The sequence below is a fragment of the Macrobrachium nipponense genome, chromosome 4 (assembly GCF_015104395.2).
Source record: "Macrobrachium nipponense isolate FS-2020 chromosome 4, ASM1510439v2, whole genome shotgun sequence".
Lineage (NCBI taxonomy): Eukaryota > Metazoa > Arthropoda > Malacostraca > Decapoda > Palaemonidae > Macrobrachium > Macrobrachium nipponense.
In genome coordinates, this window is record NC_061100.1 from 24,373,509 (window position 1) to 24,392,981 (window position 19,473).

Below are 19,473 nucleotides of genomic sequence, written 5' to 3' on the forward strand. Positions count from 1 at the left end.
TATGTTTAAAGATAGGATGTGGATAATGGGTTAACATTTCAAATCATTTATGGATTTGGAGAAGTAAATAAACAGCTGTTTTGTTTAGTGATAAACATTTATTATAAAAATCGGTCCATTAGAATGTCGTCCTTAAATACATATGCTGGCATTATCTCAATTCTTATAACTTCGGAAAAAAACTGATAATAAGTTAAACGACTAGAGGAAACGAATCCTTATTAACGGCCAAAACCGAATCCCCCGAAACCGGAAGATCCAACAGGTGGTTTGCAAACGCGTTCCTGAAGACAGGTGTCGAAGCAGCACTTGTCGACACCGCCGCACTTGCTGTCTATGGAGCATGTCCGGGGCGGGGCGAAGCTCCGGACGGGTGGGCAGTGGGGCCTCACGGGAGGGCATACACCTGGCTTCACGAAGGGAATGGTGTCAGGCTCATTGTTGCTCTCACAGCAGCACGCTTGTCCAAGGGGAGACCGACACTAACGTCTGCAGGTGTTGGAAACTCCACCGAATCCGCCTCCAAATCCAGGGTTGAATCCTCCAAATCCATGGCTGAATCCACCTCCGAAACTTGGAGTGAAACCCCCTCCAAAACCTTGGTTGAATCCGCCTCCGAGTCCATGGTTGAATCCTCCTCCGATACTTGGGGAAAATCCTCCAAAGAATCGTGTATTTCCTCGATTCCTTCTGCTGTTATTGTCTTGCGCAAAGGCAGAAATCGCGAAACAGCAGACGAACAAAACTTGTAATACCTGTTGGGTGGAAGACAAACAGAAAAAGAAAATAATTTTAATCAAACCTTAATAATTAAACTTTATGTCTACAGAAATCAAAATGCATCATCTATCAATGAGCGGTCCTTATAGTATGTTATGGTGTTCATGTCATATAAATATACTAAAATCATATCATTACATATTATTATATCTTTATTCAATCAAGAAAAATATTTCATGTGTACAGCATACATTTGCTTTCAAGAGGTACCAGTTATTAAGACAAGAGAAAAAAGAAACTATTGCCAACAAGACTTGATTAATGGCAAAGGAAGTACACCGTGCACTACTTCTTAATGAAGCAATACGCATCAGGAGAATATATCACAATATTCAAGCTCAGAACTTCCATCAGTCATTTAATTAAACATATGCTATTCTGTAATTCTTGTACATCCACAGCAACTACAAAGTAAATACACAACATTAAACTGTATTACACGAATCTGGACTGGCGCCTGTTACACTTAACCAGACAAACCGGAATGGTTAGTCATAGTGCAAGTATGCAAACATAATTAGGTGATATTGCGAAATGAATTTCCCTTATTATTTCAAGATTTTATAAACAATCGTCAGTTTCACTTTCACTCATCTTCGTCAAATTTTCCTAACCAATTTTAAAACCAGCGAATCCAGACTAGGACCACCTCTCTCTAATACTTTTCACTTTCGATCGACTAGCTTCTATCTATACTAGTAGCTGTGATCACATGCCAGATATTGACACTAAAAAGGATATAATTCAACACGAACCTTCATGTTGTCCTGATAGCTTCCTAGCTATGGTTGAATGATGACTAGCATTACCGTAGCTGCCTTATATAGCTTATTTCGTTGGCATCTAGGGCACCAGTAGCGGGGTGGGGGAGGGGCGGTGATCCAAACCTTCCTCATGGACAAAAGTGACCTGGGTATCTTGGGAAACCCAAAAGGTTGACCTCTAGTCTCTTAGTGGTTCGGTCCACTTCACCAGGTGTACTTTCAGTTTTCCTTGACGATTCAACGCTTTATGACTTGACATACTTGACTGAAAAATGGAATTTTAACTCGGTTATTATCTGAAGAAACGAACAAATAACTAAACTGAAATAAAGATAGTGTACCAACCGCGTGTCGAAATAGAAGACAGACGTTAATATGCATGAATAACATGAAGAAATACGAGTCATGTGATCTGTGGCATCTCATTAATCAAGAATGCCATTAGAAGAGGAGATTAGCAAAGACGCGCATCAGTACATGAATTGCCCTCACGTCCAAGGAGCAGAAAAGATGCGCATACGATCGTTCATAGGATTTCTTTGGAAGAAATCAACAATAATCTTCGTAATATGTTCAGGATTATATATTTGTAAAAATCATATTATGTGAATTAATTTGTTTTGTTCTCAGGCATCGTAAGCCTTTAGTGTTCCGAAGGCCATCATCTGTTTTAAAAACAAAAAAAAAAAAAAAAAAAAAAAAACGGAGAGCCTTCTTGAATTGGTAACAAGAACTTCTGTCTGTCAATGACAGAGAAAGTGGCGGTGGTAGTTCCCGTCCATAAAGCTACTCGCTTCCTGGTGATTAGGTCACCACCCAGCAGACAGTGCAAAAAAGGTTGGAATATCTCATAAAGGAATGTGTCCGTAGTCGTGAAAGGAATAGGATTAAAAGACGTTAAGCAGAAAAAGACGAATGAGATGCGCAATATAAAACCTTCCAAGTAAGTTTATTAAAAGCTGAATTGCTGTTAATTCAGTCTTTTTCATTTTTGACGGTTGCGAGATTCTGTCGGCGGTGAAACCGACGGGTTTTCCCGTCAGCCTTGAATTAGTGACTTTTTTTTTTTTTTTTTTTTTTACATTTTCTTTTATGCGAACATCTGGCTACAAAATTGTGGCTTTTGTTTATATTTTTTAATGGTTTCCTGTGTCTGCAGATCATTTTGCGCGCTTGCTTGATTTATAGTTAATTTCAGGATATCCGATTCCTGTTTTGCGTGATCTTGTGAAATGCTCTCTCTCTCTCTCTCTCTCTCTCTCCTCTCTCTCTCTCTCTCCCCCAACATTGAGGAATTTCCTAGCTGTGACTGTCAGTCTGTCTCTATTACCCTCTTATCCTCCTATTAATCCTCTAATCTCACTCTTCTCTCTCTCTCGTCTCTGCCTTAATAAATCTTGGGCTGTAGTAGTCTCTCTATCTCTTCTCTTCTCCTTCATAATCTTGGAGCTGTAGTAGGTTTCTCTCTCTCTCTCTCTCTCTCTCTCTATATATATATATATATATATATATATATATATATATATATATATATATCTATATATATATATCTATCTATCTACGTAATAAATATCTTCCATCTCGGCTGTGTTGTGTTCGAAGAAGGACTCAGCTACGATTGGAGGTCGAAGCCCATGGCCGAGCTGGAGTTGATTAAAAAAAAAAAAAGATATAGGCCTACAGCTTTGTGGAGCAGGCTGCCGCCACATATGTTGGAACACGAAACTTTTGGGAGCTTTAGGATTAACGCCTCTCAGCACTTGTGGGGTTCTGGAGGCTTGGATTTGGTCGGGGGTGGTAGGGGCGGGAGGGGAAGTGTGCCCGGTACATATAAACGGAGCAGAGCTCAATTGTCTGGGTGTCAACACGAGCGTGTTCAAAGTAAACTCATAGTTGCAGAGCATTAGTATTTACAAGCAATTTTAACCTTTATGCACTTCATAAATATACTATAAATTACTTGTATGCGAGTAATAACCCGTTGACCATTGTTAGTATTGACATTTTTAGCTCTTCAATAATGAGTTTTCCCACATTGCGAAGAATCTGATAGTACTGCTATGAAAATTGGCAGAAACGGAAAGTGAAATTATTCCTAGACTGTAGAGTGTAGACAGTGGTAGTCATAAAATTAAATGCTCGAGGCAAGAACAGTTGTATCATACCCCACGCAGGTAGTAAAAATGTTTTTGTACAAGGTAATAATGCAAAGAACTGGGTCGTCTAATGAAGATTTAGTTTTTTTTTTGTTTTTTTTTTTTCGTGTGTAGTAGCAAAGAAAACCAGTAGAAGAACTATAAGAAGGCTACCGAGTCAATTCACACATGTTTATACTTTGAATGAAGCGAAAGTAGGCATTCATAAAAAAAGCTAAAAGTAATGTTATTAAGCGAAAGACGAATTCCTAGACCTTGAGAAGTGAAGGAAACTGGAATACCTCACAGAAGATGGCATGCGTATAATCGGAAAGAAATGCGTGGAGAAATCTTAGGTCTGGAAAGTGAAATGTTTACGAACTCAGACAAGAACAATGTCAAAGCTATTTCAGATGACCTACCATGTCCTCAAGATCGGTCACATCCCAAAAAAGGGGTACCTTGAAGACTCTTTCATAGGTTCCCGAAAGCAAAATTGGAGAAGATTTGAAAAACAAAATTTTGGGGGAACTCCAAGTAACTTTCTGTCTTTAAAACTCTCTCTCTCTCTCTCTCTCTCTCTCTCTCTCTCTCTCTCTCTCTCTCTTTTTTTATATATATATATATATATATATATATATATATATATATATATATATATATATATATATATATATATATATATATATATATATAAAGGTTTTTTGCCACGAAGGAAACAAATGAAAAAGCGAGATAGCCGAGTACTTTCGGTCCTTTATTTAAACATTGCATCACGTTTTATATACTTCGTGATCAAGTTATTCATATATCCATACATATATATATATATATATATATATATATATATATATCAAATATAAATATATATATATAAAAATATATATATGTATATATATATATATATATATATATAAAGTAAATAATATATATATATAAATATATATATATATATATATATATATATATATATATATATATATATATATATATATATATATATATATATATATATAGGTTAAAACACAGAAAAAATAAATGAACATACGTTGCGTTTTATTTAGAATACGTGAGAATGACATTGTAAAAGCATAAACCCCCTGAATAACATTCCTATATATAAAAGAATAAAACTAGATGCGAATGGCGTTATAAGAATGAAATATCTGAGTATACATAAGCGCAAGATTCCGATGTATCCCTCAGAGGTACGAGGCATAAGATAATATGGTCTTGAACTGATATATCTTTCTTCCTAGTCATTTCCTCTCCATGTTTATAGGTATATCATACTGACTTCAGCAATCATGTCTGCTATCACTTCACCCTTGTAAGTGTACGTTTCTATTTTTAGGAAGGAAATTAATGACTAAAAAAAAGGGAAATATTTCCCTTTTATGTAAATTTAATCAATGAAACTGACGTCACGCATCCGCTTTGTATAAGATCTTTACCCAAATATTTCCTAGACAGAATTTTAAACAGAAAACCCCCTGTTTGGTCGGGGACTTCCCCTTCAAGCTATTACGTGAGTGATGTAGTGGCATTTATGTACGACATGAATATTTTTTTAGCTATTTTTTTTTTTTATCTTATTAACCGATGAGTCATTTGTGAAGCTCGCGCAGTGACTGAGCAGATCTTTTAGTTGGTAACCCATTAATGAATCGATTGATAGCAGTTTCCAGTTTAGGCAACAAAAATACAATAAAAAATTGTATACAATAAAAAAATGCTGGAAGATTTTAAAATCAAGTCTTTTTTTAAGGCATTCGTTCTCTCTCTCTCTCTCTCTCTCTCTCTCTCTCTCTCTCTCTCTCTCTCTCTCTCTCTCTCCCCTTTATCTTAAGGTTTCAAAATATATAGATGCACGTTAGATGACTACAGTTTACACCTTTTAGTTTTTAAGCTTAAACAAATTGCATTTTCTGGGCACTCCATACTTTGCATGAAATAACAAATAGACAGCTACACTCACCTTGATTCTTACCATCTATTATCTATTTTTATTTGCCCTCCAGCCTCACTGGCCGCTTTCGGCTTTCCAAGCTTGCCCACAGAAATCTTTCGTGTACCCTTACCTTACCTTACAGACCTTACATCTTGTTCGGGTTGCCCCAGGTCCCTCAGTGTGAGGCACCTCTAATGTCTACCAGAGAGTTGCTAGTACATCTTCCGGTATATTTTGCATCTTCCAATCTTGGATGGTCTGGGATGCAGTTTAGATATTTGTCGAGCTTATTCTTAAACACATCTACGCTCACTCCTGATATATTCCTCAGATGAGCTGGTAACGCATTGAATAGACGCTGCATTATCGATGCTGGTGCGTAGTGGATTAATGTCCTGTGTGCTTTCCTTATTTTTCCTTGTATAGTTTTGGGCATTATTAATCTACCTCTGCTTGCTCTTTCTGATATTTTTAGTTCCATGATATTTTCTGCTATTCCTTCTATCTGTTTCCATGCCTGAATTATCATGTAGCGTTCTCTTCTCCTTTCTAGACTATATAATTTTAAGGATTGTAGTCTTTCCCAGTAGTCAAGGTCTTTAACTTCTTCTATTCTAGCTGTAAAGGACCTTTGTACACTCTCTATTTGTGCAATATCCTTTTGATAGTGTGGGTACCATATCATATTGCAATATTCAAGTGGACTACGAACATATGTTTTATAAAGCATAATCATGTGTTCAGCTTTTCTTGTTTTGAAGTGCCGTAACAACATTCCGATTTTTGCTTTACATTTTGCCAACAGAATTGCTATTTGATCATTGCATAACATGTTCCTATTCATCATCACACCAAGGTCTTTAACTGCTTCCTTATTTGTGATTGTCTCATTATTAGGTCCCCTATATGCATATATCTTTCTTTCTCTGTCTCCATAATTTATTGATTCAAATTTATCAGAGTTAAATACCATCCTATTTACCTCTGCCCAATCATATACTTTGTTAAGGTCTCTTTGTAGAGCGTTCCTATCTTCATCACAAGTAATTTCTCTACTTATTCTTGTGTCATCTGCGAAACTACTCACTACCGAATCCTTAACATTACTGTCTATGTCCTCAATCATAATAACAAACAGTATTGCAGCTAACACCGTACCTTGCGGCACACCGGATATTACCTTGGCTTCATCCGATTTCTCGTCGTTTGCAATAACTATCTGTTTTCTGTTGTGTAAAAATTCTTTTAACCATCTTCCTACTTTATCCACGATATTGTGTTTTCTAATTTTCTTCGCTAATATATTATGGTCTACTTTGTCAAAAGCTTTTGCAAAGTCTAAATAAACCACATCTGTTTCATTTCCGCTTTTCATATTTTTGAATATGTTCTCACGGTGGACTAACAGTTGGGTTTGTGTACTTTTTCCGGGTACGAAACCATGTTGTCCTTTATTAAACAAATTATTTTTTATTAAATGTTTCATAATATTTTTCTTCATTACCCTTTCATACACTTTCATAATATGTGATGTTAGACTCACAGGCCTATAATACTTGCCTCTAGTCTTGATCCACTTTTGAAAGTAGGGTAATATATGCTAATTTGTGCTCATCATAAATCTTGCCTGTATCTACACTTTGTCTTAATAATATTGCAAGTGGCTTTGCGATAGAATGAACTACTTTCTTTAACAAAATAGCAGGCACTCCATCCGGCCCTGCAGCAGCTCCATTTTTAATTTCATTAATTGCCTGCACAATATCAGCTTCATTAATATCTATGTCAGCTAAATATTCTATTTTCATCCCTTACTTCTACTATATCATTATCTTCATTATCTATTCTAGGGGTGAATTCTCTCTTATATCGTTCTGCCAATATGTTGCAAATTTCCTTTTTTCATTCGTTAATCTCCCTTCAATTCTTAGAGGGCCTATTTCTATTCTTCTTTTATTCATCTTCTTCGCATATGAGTATAATAGTTTGGGATTATTCTTGATATTTATAGGGTTTTTTCTTCCAAGTCCCGTTTTTCATTTTCTTTTGATTGTATAATCTTTTGTTCTGCATTTCTATCTTACTTTTTAGTTCTATAACTTTTCCATGAATTTTTTCTTTTGCAAGACCTTTTTTCCACTTTCTGATTTTCTGGAACAAGATCCTTCTGTCTCTTGGTATGCATGACTGATGTTTACTTTTCTTCTTCGGTATATATTTATCCACTATTTTCTCTAATATTTTATATAATATCTCCGTATTTACCTTTATGTCATCACTTACGAAAATGTTATCCCAATCTTTGTTTAATTCTTCATTTATTTCTGACCATTTTATATTTTACTGTAGAAGTTGTATTTTCCATATCCTTCCCACTTTTTCATTTCTTGCTTATCCCTGTTTTCACTTGCTTTGGAATGGACTGTTAATTCTATGACATTATGGTCTGAAATACTCGCATTATAAACTATTATTTCTTTAACATAATTCATCTCGTTCACAAATACTAGGTCTAAAGTATTTTCCTTTCTTGTTGGCAGGTGATTTATTTGTTGAATGTTGTATTCTAGTAGCATATCTAATAGCTTTTCTAATTGCCTCTTATCTTCTGCACTACTATTACTCTCTTTTTTATATGTATAAGTACATCCACAATCTCCTATTCGTTCTTTCCAGTCTACGAAAGGAAGTTGAAGTCTCCAGATAGGAGAATAGTCCAGTCCTTGTATTTTCTACATATATCATCCAATTTTTCTATTATTAAGTCAAACTCTTTAGTATTAGGAGGTCTATATATTACTATGTTATTTAATTTTTCAGATTCAAATTCCACCGCTATTAGTTCACATTCTGAGTTACTATATTTCTCATATATTTTTCCTTGTTTTTTGTCTTTCCCATATATTGCGGTTCCCCCTTGATTCCTATTTTTTCTATCTGATCTATAAGTTTGGAACCCTTTTATTTGATCATCATTCCCAGTCTCTTGGGAATACCAGGTTTCACTTATATTCATTATATCTATTTTCTTTTCAATTTGGGTTAGTTCTTCTAAGTACTCTATTTTTCTTTTTGAGTTACTCGTAACTAAACCCTGCGCATTCATCACTATGATGGTTTGCGTGCTTTCTCCTTCATTTAATATTGGTAATAATAAGGATTTTCCCAGTCTCTTTCTGTTCTGGTATGTTGTTCTTTTTTCATTTCCAGAAATTCTGACATTAAAAAATCCAACTTTTCCATAATATTTGTTCTTCCTTCATCATAATTATTCATTTTGTGTCTGAATCTGCAATTTTCTCCATATCTGCAATATCCTCTTGCATAATAAAAACAGTTATTATCTCTTGAGTAGAATCTTGGAGCTGATGCATTGAAATTTTTTGCTGACACCTCTGCATATCTCGTTGATGGCTTGCTTTTTTCTTTTACCTGATATTCTTCATTCCTCTCTTTATTTGTTTCTTTCTTATTTTGGATTTTATTACTTGATTGGTTATTTATTTGATTATTTTTCATGGCTACAGGGTGCATATATTTACATTTTTTGTCGAACTTACATCCTTTTCCTTCTTTTAGGTTTTTGCATATTTTTGGATGTAGATCTCTGCAATCATCCTCATAGCCATCTAGGTATGCACATTTACCATATATTTCATAGTTGTGACATATAGATGCACGTGTGAATGATCAGTGACCAATGCACTTATGACATCCTAAGTTTATTCATTATTCAGTTCTTTCTATCGTCTATTGTTACCATCTATTAGTCACTCCTTCCAACGTGACTGCTTTCTCCCTGTCAGTCATTTGTTCTCCCGGTCATGCTACATAAACGTTGCTAAATAGTTAGCAGTTATTTACGACGGTCCTGACCAGCGCCAAAGCCTTACAGAACTTCATGTCAGATTAGAGGTGAATGTTCCTGAATACGAACATCTTCCATTTCACAAGACGCTTCTCCGAATTTCTTACACTAACAGTCTTCATAGGCAGGTAGAACTTTTCTGCACTAGTGAAACATGCTTTTGATGTGTGAGATGACCAATATTTCTTTTTATATCATGCATTCTGTTCTGCAGAAATTATTTTAGTCTCCAATCCTTTGTATCCAATCTATATTAAAAAGCTTTTTCGCACTTCATTTGGATATTCATCTTAAGTCGAAATTTCCCTATTAATACATATTTTTCCATCACAGAAGTGCTCTAGTTATTGAGATTGTTTCTCTCTTCACCACCAAGCATTAACTATTTTTCTCCTTTCCTTATTTATAATTTTATTATCAACACTTGAGCATTTTTATCCTTTTTCTAAATTCTAAATTGTTTCCCATTTCCTGACCACTGTTACGGTCCACTTCAAATTCTTCTAAATAAATCTCATTTTCTTGCAAAAATTTGTACATTTTTGTATTTTCAGTTATTAGAGACATCATTTGTCATGTTAATGAGTGATTATCTGCCAGTAAAAGTTTCAGCTAAATTGTCTGTATCATTTTCATTAAAATCAATATTTGAAAGTTCAGTCTAATTGACAGTTAATGATTTGCACTTTCATTTCGCAAAACATGTGACAATTTTTTTTTAACTGCTACTTGTTTATGATACCCCAAAATGTTATATTGGATATATCATAATTTCTAAGATCTGTGAGAAAGAATGAATATGATTTCACAAATTAAAGTTTCGACTTCATCCTAGTAAGTACGATTGTAGGACTGCCTCTAAAGCAATGAATTTTAGTTATAAAAATACAAGATGTCAACATCAGTTTGTGCAATTTTCAACTTTTTTTTAAAAACATATTTGCTTGAATATTTTCAGAAAATTTCCAATTATTTTGTGATATTCTACCATTAAAACATAGAGACTAGTGACAGTTTAAAACATCATAACATAAAGCTTTGTAGGAAAATGGCACGAGGCAGAATTCATAACCACTTTCCTCGACAGAAAATTTTTTGCCGAAAAAAGTTCCAAATCAGTTCATCAGATGTTTCCTGAGGTTATATTCATAAAAGAAGAACTGTTTGGTTCAGTGACAAATATTTATTACAAAATACAGTCTTATGCAGTAATAAACCCGACTGATCTTGACATACATACAACTAAATTTGACAATAAGTTAAATCGACAGATGATTGAAATGAAGAGTGATATATATGAACCGATTATGATCAACGGCCGAAGCCACCAAATCCACTAGATCCAACGGGGGGTTTGCACACGTGCTCCTCAAGACACCTGTCGTAGCAGCACTTGTCGACGCCTCCGCACTTGCTGTCGTTGGAGCATGTCTGTGGAGGGGCGAAGCTCCTGACGGGTGGGCACTGAGGGCGAACGGGAGGGCATATACCTGGCTTCACGAAGGGAATGGTGTCAGGCTCATTGTTGCTCTCGCAGCAGTATGCCTGTCCCTCGGGAGTTCGACACCAACGTCTGCAGGTGTTGGAAACTCCTCCGAATCCTCCTCCAAATCCTGGATTAAATCCACCTCCGAATCCCTGATTGAATCCACCTCCAAAGCCTGGGTTGAATCCACCTCCGAATCCTTGGTTAAACCCGCCTCCAAATCCTGGGTTGACGCCTCCAAAGCCACCTCCTCCTAGGGCGTTGTTCAGACCGGACGCGAGACCCCCCAGGAGTCCGCCGAAGAACCGGGTATTGCCCTGGTTTCCCTGGGCACCTTGGTTGTCCTGCGCAAAGGCAGCAGCTGTCAAACAGCAAACGAACAGTACTTGGGATCCCTGAAGGAAGAAATAAAGAGAAAGTTAAGTTAAAGTATGGATTTATTAATTCTATATGCTAGGTTATGAAATCTAATTATTTAAATGCCCAAATAGCCTAATATTCAGGCTTGTCACTTACATCAATATATTCAAGAATTCACATGTACATTTGAAAATAGATTATAAAAATTGGGAAGCATGCAAAAATATGCATTTCCAGCGAGTGACAGTGGGTGATACAAGCAAGAAGAAAAGAGACACGAGCTTTTTATTATTAAGAAGAGATATCAAAGGCTTTAAAGTATAAGCAGATTGCAGAAATATCCGAAATTCCATTTATTTTGCAATTTTCTGTCAGATCAGCCTCTGGACTTGATCACGTTATCCGAAACAACCAGAGCACTGATAACTTGTAGATTTAAGTTTTACCATATCGATAGTTTACTTCCAAATTAAGCAACAAAACTCAAATAACACTTCCTCTTTTGATGATAACATATTCTCTCAAATTTATTTCGACGAATTTGAACTTGATTGTTCTACTTCCTCCAATTCCTTGATGATCGTGACATATATATTTTGGCAAATATGACTTCCCCAACTGACCAATTCCTTTTCGTTTCACTTTCCATTAAACAAAGAACAACTGAGAGCACATTGGCCACAAACCTTCATGTCGTCTTGAATGATGCTCAACCTGGACTGAATGCTGCCTATCGACGTTCGTGGTAGCTTTATATACGTTATGCTGTCAGCACCTGGGGGAGATGAGCTTTCTCCCCCTCAGCCAACCCCCACTGGCATTAACGTGCCTCGCGTTATTGTGGGAAGTCAATCTGGGGGATGACCTTGAGACCTGTGATTCGATTCATTTCCTGTGGGTCGCGTCGTCTTTGGCACCTGCTTTATTCTGGTGACTAACCAGTGGGTTCGCGTGTTTAATAATTCACAAGGCGTGCTATTTCCTGAAATGGTCAGTAGTTGACAAGAGAAAGAATAAACCGGGCAGTGCTGCATTCCTGAATGTGTAATAATGTAAATGACTGAACAGTGAACCAATAAAAATAAAAGATTTATAAATATGAGGTAACGAGGATGTTTTTATTTTTCCATATGAATCAGCGTATCATTCGTGTTTTCATCATTGCCAGTTGCTAATGCAATTCACGTCTATATCTGCATACAATCACATACAGATGAATACAAAAGATAAAGAAAAGGATTTTTATTAATTTTTTTATAAACAAACGTCAGATTATATTACAATAGCCATCGTCTTTACTTGGCCTATTTTATATTCTCACTGAGATAGCCGACACCCAGATGGCCACTAGTAGCTTGTCCCAAGTCACCTTCTGGCTGACAGAATTCCCTAAAAAAAATAAATAAATAAAATAAAAAATAAAAAGTAGTCACGATCATAAGACTCTGCGGAAGTGACTTCTGAGATATAATCTTAGTGCTCTCCCTGTCATCTTGCACTGAATCGTCAGTGGTGATTCCATTCCGTGAACAGTGAGCTTTAGATTTGCAGTGCCCATTGTTATCGTCCCTTATTTATAGGCAACATGTTATTGACAGAAGATCGACAGGAAATTGAGAAAGAAACCAGTGCTGATCCAGGTGGAATTTCACGGATAAAATTACTACGGAGACACTTGTATACCAAGGGTTCATTTATCTTACATTACAATGCGTTGAAGTATATAATTTTCACTCTTATGTTCACTTATATTCTGTTGTCTATTTAAGCATTAAATTTTTTAAATGGTAAGAATAAAAGGAACATATTCTTATCAGTAATTGGGACCAGGAATTATCTGATGATATGATTTTGTGCATATAATTGTCTTTTTACATCGACACAAAAATGTATCAGGACAATTTGTTATTAACTGAGCATTATCAGCTCGTTCACCAAATCAACAGGAATTAGCAGTTCAATCCTTATTAACATATATTTAGGTCGTGTATGTTAATTACTAAAAAATATGAAAGCAATAGATATGCCCTGACTTTCGTTTCCATTTCATTTTCATTTGATGAATTTCCTGAACTATCTGAAAAAAGATAAATGAACAGCTATTTTTCTTGAACTTAATCATTTTCCTCAAATGAAATTACGATATATAATGAGTGGCTGGAAAGAATCAACAAAATATTGTAACACTGAGTATGAAGGTTTATGCAGTTTACCTCGGGCATAAAAATCCTTGCTATGAAACCAGTGTAGAAGAAGCACATTCCTCTCCTAAAATGGAGGAAATCCTCTTTTATGATGGTTTATCGAAATTACTTCAGTCATGAGATCCGCCTCTCACGAAGCCTTTGTGAAAGGAGCTAAGTCCTCACGAAAACATAAGGAAATTCTCAAACGTAATACATGAGTAATGGATTACTTAATGCAAACTTAGTACAAAAGGACATATTTGGAAGGAAGCTCCAAGCGGATAGATGTTTGGGAAGTCCTGTCTGGCCTTTCGTTATGCTACCCCTGGGTCGACGACATACTTAATATAGAAATGAAAAATTCTACGGACAATGCTCTTCATCTATATCAAAAGGATCTAAATCTCTAATCCATTAACTCTCTCTCTCTCTCTCTCTCTCTCTCTCTCTCTCTCTCTCTCTGTTCTGATTGTTCTCGTATTAGTTTATAGTATAATGAACCTCATAGGGTAAGTGAATGATGCTATTAATTCTGAGGTTTCGCAGGTAGATTACCAGTAGCAGTGATTTTCATTTCCCTATTCTGAAACCACCTTCTCAGTGGAAGTAACTTAAATATCTACTACCCTTAATATCTACTATCCTTAGGCATATGTACGCTGAAGAAATCAAGGTTACTGATGACCTTAAATCAGATAACTCGTTTGTGATTAATAAGACAAAAACCATCTTTAGTTCACTCGTTATTCTCTACGCAGACAGAAAACAAAATCAACTGAGTGCTAACTGATTACCATAAATAGATAATGCAAAAATCTTTGCTGAAGATCCGACATAGATAATTAGTAAAGTTCAGAAAATGGGGGAAAAATGCATCATAATATTTACGGGAGAATTTTCCCCCTCCAATAAGGAAGATTTCGGAACCAACTCCCATCAGTCAAACAAACAAACCGAAACTTTCAGAAGTTGTGAACAAGGTTGTCTTAAGATCCAGTCTAAAAAAAGGCATCCAGGTTAATCGACCTCCGGGTAAAATTCATTAACACCAACCTCAAGCGGACGCTTCCGAGGGCCACACCACTCAAATTCTGGACTTTCATTAATCATATGATCAGCACACGACGCTTTATTTCAAATCCTTCAGACTCGTTTTTCTCCTCTTCTAAACAGCCTTTACTTTAGCCATTTTACAGAGTTCAGAATAACTGCTATTTCAAGGGAAAGTATGTAATCTTACCAGGATCAGTTCTTTTTTTATATTCTTCATACATACACACTCTCTCTCTCTCTCTCTCTCTCTCTCTCTCTCTCTCTCTCTCTCTCTCTCTCTCTCTCACACACACACACACACACATACAAAACCATGCACGCACGCAAACACACACACACACACACAAACACACACACACATTATTATATATATATATATATATACTATATATATATATATATATATATATATCTATATATATACATATAAGTGTGTGTATGCATTTATGTATTTATATACACACACATATAAGTATATGGTATATGCGTTTGTGACAGTCTTTATGCGTGCGTGTGCTTGTGTGTGTATACATGTGTTTGCGTGTGTGCGCTCGAGCGCGCAAGTTGTGGGTTGTCATTGACATTAACTCGATTCCTCTGAAGAGTAAAACAATGGGGTTTTTTTTCCCGAAGATTTCACTCTCTCTCGAAAACGCCTTCCAATCTAGATTCCCACAGCTTCGTATATTAAATTCATTCACTTATTCAGGTAAAATAAAAAGTCGTTTAGATTCAAGGCGATAAACATCAAGAAAGCTTCTCTAACCTTGAAGAAAACTTAGTGAATTTTTATTGCTCTTTAAAGGTTAGACACCAATCGGCAAAGAGAGCAGACTACGTCATCTGAGCTTGCTTCTTTAAAGCTTTAATGAAGAAAACTATAAACGAAATAAGAAATATACATTGATGAAGTTATAATAAATAAGATTAAGTGCCTTCGTAAGTTACTGAAGCTTACTCAGGCTTTCACAATGCAAATTTGATGATTGGATTTGGTTACTCATGCAAAGTTTAAGGAAAAACCTTTGGCAAACTTGAATAACAATGCTCAATAATTACTAGTCACGCGAATTATGGCAAAAAATAAGAATTCCTGTTTAAGAAAAAAATTCTTTTTTGTTAAAGAGGAAGGAGATTTTTTATTTTATGTGTGGGTGTATATATATAGAAAATATTCATATAAGGAAGATGATTTTATCTTTCAATAATAATAATAATAATAATAATAATAATAATAATAATAATAATAATAATAATAATAATAATAATAAGGGAAAGCAAAATCAATTACCACACAATAATTTTCTGACCTTGAATAAAAGTCAAGTATGCAACTCCTTTGGACAAATCCAGAAAATAACGAGTTCCTGCAGGAAATTTTATGCATAGCATCCTCAGTCAAGCGCCGGAAGTTTTCCAGTTAGGACTGTATAGAATAAAAGGTATTAGCCAGTAGAATCCGTTCACTGTAAGAAAAAATTTGGTGATTTTGATGTGTTTCAGATAGGTATCCTGAAACTTACCAATAGAATCCATTCAGTGTAAGAAAAAAAAAATTGGTTATTTTGATGTGTTTTAGATAGGTATCCTGAAACATACAAATGGAATCTGTTCAGTGCAAGAAAAAATTTGGTGATTTTGATGTGCTTTAGATAATAATCCGGAAACATACTAATAGAATCCGTTTAGTGTAAGAAAAAATTTGGTGATTTTGATGCCTTTTAGATAGGTATCCTGAAACTTACCAATAGAATCCGTTTGGTGCAAGAAAAAATTTGGTGATTTTGATGCGTTTAGATAGGTATCCTGAAACGTGGTAATGGAATCCGTTTGGTGCTAGAAAAAATTTGGTGATTTTGATGCGTTTTAGATATGTATCCTGAAAGTTACCAGTTTTCCTGGATGTTACGTCAAAAGACGAAGCCGAAATTAAACAGACAGACAGACACACAGACAGGACAGACAGACAGACAGACAGACTCAAAGACAGACAGACAGACTAAAAGACAGACAGACAGACAGACAGACAGACTAACAGACAGACAGACAGACTAAAAGACAAACAATCAAGCAATTTAGTACCATTTACCCACGTACATCGAAATTATACAGTTGAGTTTTGTTTTTGAAAAAGGAACTTTTCATTTTTTTATTATAAGCAATCCCTAAACCAGTCGAATTAAGGAGCTAAAGTAATGAAATATCACTAGACGAGGTAAAACAAGTAAATGACTTTAAAGTGTTCCACTGATCGCGTATTCTATGGAAAATTATTTTAATGGAATGTTATCTCTTTTCTCTCATTTAATCCAGGAGAAAGTAGGGTCGGTCAAATGATGCGTTGCCTCTTTACAGTTCTCTTTCAGAACTAAGTAAGTCAACTGGGACACCTTGAGAACTTGATCAGCATTAATTAGTCCAGGTTAACACTGGGTTACTTGCCAAAGTTTTTCCAATTAATTTTAGAATTAATTCGTTAAAGACTTTTGTACTTCACAAAGTTTTTGACGTTTGCTTCTTTTTTTCTGCATTTTTTACAGATATCTGTGCATGTCAAACTTTTGGTAGTTAATGTTCTTATAATTCGTTAAAACATCTCAAGAAGGGTTGTGTAATAGGTAATTATATACTAGTACTTTAATGCAGTCATAACCGAAGGACAATTGAATGAATAAGAATATTTTATAATGAAAATAAATATTTATTGATGTGTGTTAGATATTCGTAATAAAGGAAATGTATGCTGTTTTGTTCATTCAATGATGATGCTATAAATTAAAATTTATCTTCCAAAACCGAATCCACCGAAGCCGGAAGAACCAACAGGGGGTTTGCACACGTGCTCCTCAAGACACCTGTCGTAGCAGCACTTGTCGACGCCTCCGCACTTGCTGTCGTTGGAGCATGTCTGTGGAGGAGCGAAGTTCCTGACGGGTGGGCACTGAGGGCGCACGGGAGGGCATACACCTGGCTTCACGAAGGGAAGGGTGTCAGGCTCATTGTTGCTCTCGCAGCAGTAAGCCTGTCCCTCGGGATTTCGGCACCAACGTCTGCAGGTGTTGGAAACTCCTCCGAATCCTCCTCCAAAGCCTGGATTGACTCCACCTCCAAAGCCACCACCAAGTCCTGGATTAACACCACCAAATCCTGGGTTTAGTCCTCCTCCAAAACCTTGGTTTAATCCTCCAAAGAAACGAGTGTTTCCCTCATTCTTTTTCTCCTGTGCAAATGCAGTAGCTGCCAGACAGCAGACGAAGAAAAGCTGGAGTCCCTGGAAAGTAGAAAACTTGATTTAGAAATCAGAGTTCAAGATTTCGTCAGGGGACAATAGATTGGTGAATACTTTTTCTTTGGTCCTGGTAATTCTAAAATAGAATATTATAATACGAAAAAGGATTTAAAGGAAATAAATTTGAATTTTCAATAACGAAGTGTTGGTTATATATTTCTCTCGAGATCTGTTGGGTCAATATTATGATGAAATCTATTATCAAATAATGAAGTATAATTATCAGCTCTGCGTTTGATAATTGCACAGAAAACGGTAATTCATGAGTAACTATGATTTCATTTGTTGTGCAATTGTGGCAATTTAAAACTTTAATTAGACTGTATTAGTGAAGTAGGATTTCTTCAAGCAGCGTTTTTATCATATATCTCTGACCTGATAAAAACAAAAGCTTCACAGAGACTATAAAAATGAGGAAAAAGATACTTAAGCTAAACGAAAATGCAGTGAAATTTTTTTTATACAAACCTTCATGATGATTGTTTCCAACTGAGCAGGTCGAGGCTGTGATTCGTCTTCCTCCTCTCCGAAGAGTGATTGGAGTCTACTTGATCCGCAGTCTTTTATACAGCTCTCCGGAGAAGACGGTATTTTCCCCAACCGTGGAGTTCCAGTGACCCCAACCTGGGAAAACCAGCCACCCGAACCCTGGAGGCGGTGACTCATCGCTTCTATTCTCCATTGTTAATGCAACGCTTGGCGAGCCTGGTTACTCTTACGCGTAATTAGAGTTTTCCTTAAATGTATCACGATTATGTAAAGCTGCGTTAATGGGAAACCAAGTAACGGAAGAAATACGTCAAGGGAATGCTCTATACATCGCCTTGATCTCAGTGGCGTGGTAATTTAGGGAAACTTTAATGTAAGAAAAATCACACCACTATTATACTCCCTTTTCGAACTTAGCAATGAAATATAATTATCAAATGAAATCTTAAGAAAAGGTTCTAGAACTGATGAAGCAGCGAGGAGGAAAAACGAGCTACTGTTCAGAGGCTCGAAGGTCTCCTGACTTGACCCTCAATTGTCAGACTGGAACGAGAAAATCACTTCCTCTCATGCATTTTTTTCGCGACTAACAATGCAGTCGCTGGATGAATGTTCCTTAAGAGTAACACAGGATGGCGACCTGAAAGCAAATGACCTTTTCAAAGGCAACTGCGAATTAATCTAAGACAATTACGGAAGTTTGAACTTGTATCAAGGGCATGAGCAGGTGCACTTGAATGAATCGAGTACGAAAAAATGATCAAGAAAAATTAAGAAAATCATAGCAAAATTTAAAATGAAGATCTTTTAATATCAAAATAGATCTTTTGAAATACATCTACCTCCAAAAATTATATTTACAACTTTATTACTTTCCAAATGGAACTTCTCAAAGTTATCAAGAGTTCCTGTCACACTTATTTACCGAAAAAACTGAAATTTCATGAAATACATATTTACAAAGATAAATTGATAATATGCATTACAAATTTGATAGTCAGAAAGATGATTTATTCTAAAAATGTCATTTTGATATATGAAAAATATCCTCTAAGAATTCTAAGCATTTTCAAATTTTTCGAAAAAGTGTAAACAATTCATAAAATTACCCT

At 35.7% G+C, this 19,473-nt stretch overlaps 2 protein-coding genes and 1 pseudogene across 2 annotated transcripts; all 3 read right to left on the reverse strand.

The window, feature by feature from the left end:
- Nucleotides 1–150: 150 nt before the first annotated feature.
- LOC135211303 (ATP-dependent RNA helicase glh-2-like) lies at nt 151–1,541 on the reverse strand (annotated as a pseudogene).
- A 9,120-nt stretch (nt 1,542–10,661) lies between these two features.
- On the reverse strand, nt 10,662–12,141 carry LOC135211585 (uncharacterized). The gene is made up of 2 exons (XM_064244878.1): nt 12,031–12,141; nt 10,662–11,379 (listed from the first exon to the last, which is right to left on the reverse strand). The coding sequence occupies exons 1-2, from the start codon at nt 12,034–12,036 to the stop codon at nt 10,810–10,812; spliced, it is 576 nt and encodes a 191-aa protein (XP_064100948.1). The 5' UTR covers nt 12,037–12,141; the 3' UTR covers nt 10,662–10,809.
- A 5,122-nt stretch (nt 12,142–17,263) lies between these two features.
- Nucleotides 17,264–18,424, reverse strand: LOC135211586 (ATP-dependent RNA helicase glh-2-like). Its single transcript, XM_064244879.1, has 2 exons — nt 18,341–18,424; nt 17,264–17,854 (listed from the first exon to the last, which is right to left on the reverse strand). The coding sequence occupies exons 1-2, from the start codon at nt 18,344–18,346 to the stop codon at nt 17,366–17,368; spliced, it is 495 nt and encodes a 164-aa protein (XP_064100949.1). The 5' UTR covers nt 18,347–18,424; the 3' UTR covers nt 17,264–17,365.
- Nucleotides 18,425–19,473: the final 1,049 nt, after the last annotated feature.